Source organism: Melanostigma gelatinosum (genome assembly GCF_949748355.1).
Source record: "Melanostigma gelatinosum genome assembly, chromosome: 7".
Taxonomy (NCBI): Eukaryota; Metazoa; Chordata; class Actinopteri; order Perciformes; family Zoarcidae; genus Melanostigma; species Melanostigma gelatinosum.
In genome coordinates, this window is record NC_136640.1 from 21,563,910 (window position 1) to 21,572,558 (window position 8,649).

At 44.7% G+C, this 8,649-nt stretch overlaps 2 protein-coding genes across 2 annotated transcripts; both read right to left on the reverse strand.

Annotated features, from left to right (window-relative positions):
- Nucleotides 1-1,165: 1,165 nt before the first annotated feature.
- On the reverse strand, nt 1,166-1,825 carry LOC306779935 (claudin-3-like; the record flags this gene model as incomplete). The annotated part of the gene is made up of 1 exon (XM_079272048.1): nt 1,166-1,825. One exon carries the CDS (start codon nt 1,823-1,825, stop codon nt 1,166-1,168), a length of 660 nt encoding a protein of 219 aa, XP_079128174.1.
- Nucleotides 1,826-4,590: 2,765 nt separating this feature from the next.
- On the reverse strand, nt 4,591-5,259 carry LOC306780285 (claudin-4; the record flags this gene model as incomplete). Its single annotated transcript, XM_079272598.1, has 1 exon — nt 4,591-5,259. One exon carries the CDS (start codon nt 5,257-5,259, stop codon nt 4,591-4,593), a length of 669 nt encoding a protein of 222 aa, XP_079128724.1.
- Nucleotides 5,260-8,649: the final 3,390 nt, after the last annotated feature.

The following is an 8,649-nucleotide window of genomic DNA, read 5'->3' on the forward strand; positions in this document are numbered from 1 at the left end:
TGGGAACGATTGAAAAAAAGACACTGGCGCTCAAAACAAAATAGTGCTGTAGGGACACTAAACCCTTCAGGGATCCTTCAGTTCAAGGCTCACCTTTAAGTTGGAGTTACGAGGCTTTCACCTGCCAACAGTGTTATGTTTGATGGGCCTTAATGACTCTGTAGAATGCCCTTGAAATTCTTCGGGGCTGGGACTGTCTCCCTAGAAACCCCCCCCCCCCCCCCCCCCGTGTTGACAGTCTCTCTTCCTCTGACATGAAACGGATCCATTGTTTGGGAAGGCAGCTCAGATAGTTGAGTGTGGGGAAGCTGACAAAGTAGAGGTTCTTGTTGTCATAAAGCCAACATGTGGGAGTCAGCCAGGTGGGTGCTGTTATAGAGACTCCCAGTCAGGTATGCAGGGTGCATCATGGAATCAGACATTTTTATATGAACCTGTTTATGTGAAGATCTAACTTCTCTTATCTAACCTACTGAAACAGTTTTTGAATGGACTGTTTCAATTTCTCTATGGGTGTCCGTTATGTTATGAAAAGTATCGCCAAATATACGACCTACAAAGACCTGAAGACACATTGAAATGTATAAAGAACTCAATGTATACTGTGTGGTAGTGGTTCTCAAGTGCTCAACTCACCTACCAGGTCGCACTGGAATTCACGGCATAAAAACATAGTTTTGCTGATATTTTCGCTGAAAGGTGATTCATATTTTATAATTTTTCCCAAACTGTGAAATTCCCAAATGTTTCACCCTCTCAGCAAAAATAATTGCTGGAAGTTTAAATGATCAAGACAACTTAAGTTAAGAAAAACAAGGCCTTTTTAATGAAAAAATGTAACATTTCAGACAAAACATTTCAGATGAATCGATTTACAAATTCAACAATCATTGTCATCATGTATAAAACACAGGGCACGCCACATCACTAACATAGAGTTCAGTGCTTCCAGCAGCCTTAAAGTCAAACAAAATATTTAATACAGGAAAACCTGGTGTGGGCTCCGTTCTAAAGAGCAAACATTCGATGGTGGCATGAATATCGGAGTTTTCTCCATCTCAACGTGAAGAAACATATGCTGTAAGAAAAGCGACCGTCCTCTCCAGCTCCCTCTGAGCAGTCTCTTCCACGATGGCTACGGTGTGAGAAAAGAGCCAGTGCGAGCTCAGACATAGTCTCTCCTATCGTAGCCACTTGGGGCGAGCGACCTAGTTTGTTGGGAGTACATCATCTTTGATGGGGGCCCGTACCTTTTCTCGGGTTGCTGGGGGCAACTGGAGCAGAGAATGCCCCCTCCAATGAGCAGAAATGCGGCTGCAGCCCAGCCCAGGTACAGAGCCGCACCGATCTCCCTCTTCTGTGCCTCGGGTATGATCGGACTGTAGAACTCCGTGATGATGGTATGGGCGGACCACGACACGGGAATCATCTGGGTCACGGAAGCCAGGATGAATGACACCCCGGCGGCTATCATCACGCGAGCCTTGGCCGACTCGTCGTACACACAGTTGGTGCATTTCGCCCCCATCATGGCCACCATTACTCCCACGATGCCCACCAAGATGGAGATGATGGTGAGGGCGCGGGCGGCCTGGAGATCTGCGGTTAGAGCCAACATGGAGTCGTGGATTTTACACTGCATCTGACCCGTGCTCTGGACCACGCAGTTCATCCAGATGCCTTCCCAGGTGGTCTGCGCCGTGACGATGTTCACCCCAATGAAGGCCGACACTCTCCACATGGGCAAGGCGCAGGACGCAATGGCCGAGATCCATCCCAGGACAGCCAGAAGCACTCCAAGTATCTCCAGTCCCACTGACGGCATGTCTGAACTCTGTGTGAGTCAATGTGCTCAGAGGTCATCAGGAGTAGATTGAATGAGTATTCTCAGGAGCTTGCTCATATAAGCAGCAGACTTCTTTAGCGCAGAGGGTGGAGTCACTTGGTTATAGGCCAGTTCAAATCGTCTTCTGTCTCACCTTGTTTGAATGTACAAAAAAACCCAGCCTTGGTATGTGAACACCGTCAGCTTAATCATTCACCTTCCTCGCCCCGGTAGCTCTCCCCCACAGGTGAGGGGAGAGTAAACAGAGGGCCTGTATCTCATGTGGAGTAGTTAAAGGATAACAGACACGGTAAAGAACGTAGGATGAATGATTGAAAGTGGAAGTCAACATCATCAACTCCGGTTGCTTTTCTCATTCTCCTCTCTGACAAATGAATCCGTTAAGAATTCTAAATTGATTCCTGTCAAAAAATAGTGCATCATTTTATGGTTTGTGTCTTCACAGCGCATGTTGTACAAAGGGGTTGTGGACCATAGAGAGACATGCTGGACGTGGGTAGAAAGGGTTTAAATGGATCAGGTTCGTTCTTTGGAAACCAGTGGGAGTACTCTGGTTATCTGAAGAGTGTAACTGTCCAGTGGGAGCCTCTGTATGCTTCCAATGAATTTGATAAAACCATCATCCCCAGTGGTGTGGAAGCTCTGCGTGTTTCCATTTGCTGTAACCATCATCATTCAGCAGCTTAAGATAAAAACTGAATTATTGTTTTCCCAACTATTCGGGAGAAATAAGAAAACGAACTGATTTCATAGGACTCCAGATGATGTAATTCCTCTCTGCCTAAAACAGATCTTAAAATAATTTCATCTGAAAACCACAAGATGATAAAATGTTGCGTAACGCCGTTGGGAGTGAGTGCTGCTACGAGATGCGAAAAACAACTTTCCTCAGCTGCCTGAGGTTATCGTGGGAAGTTAATAACGGAGACCAAGTGCAGGAACTGCAATGCAAACAAGACAAAAGCCCTCGAAACAGACATCTGCATGTGGGAGGCACACAGGGAAATCATTTATGGACAGCAGATGTATTTATTTCATAGACATTTGTTTTTTCTAGAGAGTGGGCCAGACAATTGTCTGTGTGCGTTTGCACAAGGGTGTGTGTGTGTGTGTGTGTGTGTGTGGGGGGGGGGTCTTATCACTGTCCTTGCTCTGAAGGTCGCTGTGCATCATGAGATTCAACCTCCATTTAACTTTTGCACCTTCCACCGAAAACGACCCTCCTCCATGCACACTCAGACCCTCAGTTCCATTTAAGAACGCAGCATGCATTTGATGATTATGCCAAAATCCCTACATTATTTCAGAAGTGTCTGATGGTTACTTGAGGTCAAGAAGGAAACATGGGCCGGCAGGGATCAAACATTCCTTACGGCCTCCGTCTTTGTCATTATGTGATGTACTCATATCTGTGCACGCCTTACTTGTACAGCTGTCGTCAGCTTCTCGCCAACAAGATCATGTTTGTAGTTGTTTTTCAGTGGAACTCCTAGGAAGTGGGAGCTGGTGGGAGATATTCCAGCTTGTCTAAACTTCTGTACTTTCCTGTAACACATGACTGGGCTCGGTAGCACAATCCTGCCAGCAGGGTCTGTGGTCACTCACAGGGAGTTTTAAGGGTATTTAGAAGCCTATCTTCTTAGATCATTAACCTCATAGCTCAAGACAAAGCAAGTTAAGAAAGCAAGACATTTCAACATTTATCTTTTCTTTCTCGTTCTTTTATTGCTTTGTATATCTGCTTTAAATGGTAGTATGTTCTAAAACAGTTGAAAGGAGCTGAACAAGACTTTGAGAAGTCTCAAAAGTAGGTATTTGAGGTGACCCTAAATGTGTTTGTCTTCAACAAATCCCAAAGTGACTTTTTCGATCAGTAACTTCTTTTGTTTTGTCATTTATTTCTATGTTCTTCAAGATTTCTGTTGACTCTTTGAGAGTTTCGAGGCACTTTTAATACAGTGAATCCCACTTAGGGACTGAAGTAAACAGTTGGAAGGCATCTAATCAATAGGGTCTTTGTGGCTCAGTGACAGTGCAGGTTACTACCCTTGCAGAAGGAGACTTTTATCTCCGACTCGGTTTCGCTCTCGCAAATGGCGGACGGGCCACAATGGAAGGGAAGCATAAGGTGCTCCTCTGAAACAAGCCAACCATTGTTGCTTTTCCTCCATTTGCATTGAAAGAAAATACCTAATTTTGGCGTGCAACCTCTTATCGGTCAGTCTCTGCTGAACTCTACAGCTGGCATCTGGCCCTGTTTGTGCATACGAAAGAACTCATGCAGGCAGAGCTGTCATGTTACTAATGTTAATTTAACAGTCAATTTCTTACTCTGAGGCATGAAAGTGCAGAGTTACAAAGTTTGTTTTCACCACAAAGACTTGAAAATGATCACATTCTTCAAAAAGCTTTGTTCTTTTGTTTGTAACCTTGTATACAACTTTCTTTAATCAGAAGTAAATTGCATAGACATTGCATTTGTTTCAGATAGGACACCATCTTAATGTTTTTTGGAAAGAAAGTAAAAAAAAAGGTAAAATAATGTATTAAAAGCAATATAAGATGCCCACCACTACAGAAACACACCATGAAACATGCATCAGTGATTCAAACTTGATGTCATACTTGATGTCCAAGCCCACGATGCTGCATTAACATCTATGCCGTCAAACATCCGCCTGCTATGCACACATTTGCTGCAACGCCGGTCACCGCATCTTCATCCACGCCCACATGTCACATGTTCATACATAGTCTCTTCTGGGGTATCCGTTCACTGACATGATCTTGACCGCCGAGTAGTCCTCCCGGGTGGGCCCGGAGCCGCCACGGCTCGGTGCCGTGGCCGGCGTGGGTGGGCAGGAGCAACAGAGCAGGGCTCCCCCGAGTATGAGGAGGCAGGAGGAAGCCCAGCCAAAGTACAGAGCGTTCCCAAACTCCCTCTTCCCCGTCTCCTGCAGCAGCGGGTCGTAGAAGCCCAGGACGATGGCGTGCGCCGTCCAGGACACGGCCACCAGCAGCAGCAGTCCGGCCACCACGAAGGTCACTCCGGCGGTCACCACGAGCCGTGGCTTGCTGCTCACGTCGCAGCTGCAGTTGGTGCACTTGGCGCCGGCCACCGACAGTCCGATGCCCACGATGCACAGCACCATGGAGACGATGACCAGAGCGCGAGCTGCTTGCAGGTCCACCGGCAGCCCCAGCATGGAGTCGTGCACCCTGCAGTGCATCTGGCCCGTGCTCTGCACTGAGCAGTTCATCCACAAGCCTTCCCAGATCACCTGGGAGATGACGATGTTCTGACCGAAGTAGACGGCCACCCGCCACATGGGCAGGCCGCAGGCCACCATCACCCCCAGCCAGCCGGCCACGGCCAGGATCATCCCGAGGATCTCCAAGCCTGCGGAGTACATCGTCGGAGCTGGGGATGAAGAAGGAGCTGAACAAGACTCTTTTTCCAGGGCCCTGTGGGATAGAAGGCCCCTCTGTGTCCGCAGGCTCAAACCTCCAGAGATGAAGGCGATATCGGATCTCTTGGCTCAACGTCCTACAAGACTTTTTAGTGAGAGGGAGAAACAGATTCTACCTTCTTTATACAGCTTAGACGACTGAAGGTGGAGTCAGTTTAAGGTGGCATCGTGTTTACCTTCAAACTACACTTGCAAATGGGAACAGTTTCACATTTTTCAACTGGAATTGTTGTCACGTGGGAAAACCATCAGTATTCTTTCCGAAAATATATTTAATAAGTGCTTGTAGAGACTTGACGCCAGTAAAGCACCTTATGGATTCCAGAGGATAATGTTGTTTTTAACCACATTTACAGAAGAATTGCTAACGGCAACCATTGAGTCAGTTCTGATTACACTATACGTTATAAAGATGCTGGTAGCAGCATTCACTGAAGTCTTTTAAATGTGAGTATCTGTGTATGTGACATGCGACAACCTTGAGGAACATTGCTGAATCACTATCTGAATGAGATCCCTGTTAAAAAAAAAAGAAATGCAACAATGACGGGCCCTGTTTTTGGCTGGTTAGATACATAATCCCTCCTGGGAGAAAAAAACACACACACTGGGTTTAAGTTAACAGGCCTCACTGTCAGTGGGCATGATTGAGGCGTTTTAAAATGGGAGGATACATGGTCAAATATAAAAAATACACTGAGAATATCAGCCCGAAAGTCTTATTACCGAACATGAAGCAGATGATGGTCTTTTGAATCTCCATGGGACATAAGATTGCGAATGTCAAACCATACATACCCGCAGCTCAATGGTGGGTCTGTGTCGCTAATCCTCCCTTATATGGTCATTTTCTTTAGGAACCTCAGAGAATAGAGAGTATATTTAGCTTTAAGCCAAAACACAACTTTCTATGCAAGTCAATATAACAAAAGAAGTAATCTACTGTGATTTTGCATCTTGTTTAAGTTTAATTACTGTTGTATCCTGAGCTGGAAATGCTCACCTGAAAATCTAAAGCAAAAAAAAATCAAAGTGAGGTTAAAAAGGCCCAGAAATATCCAGCTCCTTTGAAAATAAATAAATATGTATTTTTGGCCTGAACAAACGCTGTGATGTAGTTTTATGAGTCAGCATCATCCTTTTTGTCCCATTTGCTGAACACCAAATGAATGAAAGAATACCTGAACAGGTGGGACATCAGAGTCTCTTGTTGTTCAACAGACAGCGGGGTCGCTGAGGTCGGCTGACAGTCGAGCTCTGTGTCATTACAGGCTTTCCCCTAATTAACAGAGGTCACCGGGGGTCAACGGTCATGATTATCTCTCTTATCTTGTGGTTAACCCCCTCCACAGACACTCATGCACACACACACACACACACACACCCTCCCACACACTCCCACTGACAGGAATCTTTGCATCCGCACCATTGTTACTGGCAAAGGGATTTTGCATTGTGGTGCAACAGTAGGAAGAATAAGCTTTTTCTGGAACACGTGTCCGGATTTCATTCATCAGCTTTGAATATTTTCGATTGGTTCAGAGAAAAAAAAACTTTTCAAAACTTAATTTTTCTAACTGGTAATCCAGTTTTAAAGTTGAGAGGAAATTCAAAAAGGCCTTTTTCTTTTACCTTTTTATATCACGTCCCTGGTCAAAATTGTGCAGTTAATTAACAATATATGCAAAGAAAACTCAATCAAGGCAGCGTGTGTGTGTGGAGCCACAGTCTGTAGCTCTGTATGGCACTACCTTCTAAGCCCGCCCACTATTTAGTGGCCCAATCAAATGCGATTTGAATCCCTCCTGTAATCAGGCGGCAACCTCCGGTTCTGCCGAGTGAAGCCGATGTGGAAGTGTCTTAAAGCCTGCATTCTCTCTACTGACCAGCAGGGGGCGACTCCTCTGGTTGTAAAAAGAAGTCTGATTGTATAGAAGTCTATGAGAAAGTTTTGTTTCAGTGGGACTTTAAAGACTTAACGTCCCCTATAGATTATAAGTCACACTTGATGTTCACATATGTTCAGTAAAGCACGTACGTGCATGCCCATTAACACCCTTTAATAACTATTCCATGTCAGGCATAACCAAGAGAAAAATAAAGCAAGACCGACAACTAGTTTAGAGAAATGCTGAAAAAGTAAAAGAGGGAGGTTAAAACGTTTGCTCAGATGAAAGAGGAGGGTCAGAAAGGACACATATGATCCGGGGACAGACTTTGGAGACTGTGACTGCACATGTGCATTATACAGTAAGTTTATGTTGCAACAGGCAGAGGAGCCACTGTTGCATTCTCTGTGTTGTGTTACTTTGTCTGGTTTTGCAGAAAACACCGTTCAATAGGATCTAAGCTGTTTAGTTGCTGTGATAGTGGATCTATTTCTGATTTGCAGATCTTTACAAAAAAGTTTTTTTGTGTTTACAAAATGTAGGTTGTCTCTTTTTAAATCTTCATCATACTTTATCTGGGAGCCTGATTTTGAATTCTCTTATTTCTGTTTCTATTTCTTTTTCATTTGAATTAGCGTGACTGGAATTGTTTTTAATCCGTTTTTACCTCATGATTTTATCATTTGTAGACTTTCATTCGTTGCCTTGCGTTGAGCACTTTATAACTTTTGAAAAGTGCTTCATAAATAGTTTCTGGTTAAAGGGTGTGATTGTTGTTGTATTTTAAGGACAGCTTTCTGATGCCTGATCAAATTGTATCGTTTTTCCCTGAACTAAGTTTGTTGTATCATCTGGTTCTAATTTGCCTCCATCTCTGTGCAGGGAGTGTTCAACGCCAGAGCTTCCAAGAAACACAAACCTTTCATTCTTGAAACTCCCTCACGGCCAACGTTTGGCACAGCGTGCAACCGTGTAGATCCCCAGATAACGACGGACGAAACCAGTTTCAGCTCGATTCTCAACAGCAGACGTGATTGGCTGATGCATCCAGGAAGCCACTCGGTGGAGGGCGAGACAGTGCTGTGTTTTTTTAATCTTCGTGCAGCATCAGTTTAGTTTAGTGAGCACGCATTCTCACACCTGCTCAACACCCTGGTTACAAGTTTCCCACATTGTATCGAAATAAATCAGCGATAAAACAGAACTGACACTAAACCGCAAGTCACCATTATGCAACATGTACAAATACTTCACATGTCGAGCAAGTGGTGTGTAGTTACTCTGTAACATGCAAGAAATGACTTGAAACTTTAGCAACTCAGATTCAGTCTGAGGCCAGAAGTGCATGTGTTGCTCCGGACAATCAATGACTAGTTTTAAAAAGCACGCTGGCCAAACAATACCCCACTCAATGTGACGCACAGAGACTGATTCACATTTTAGT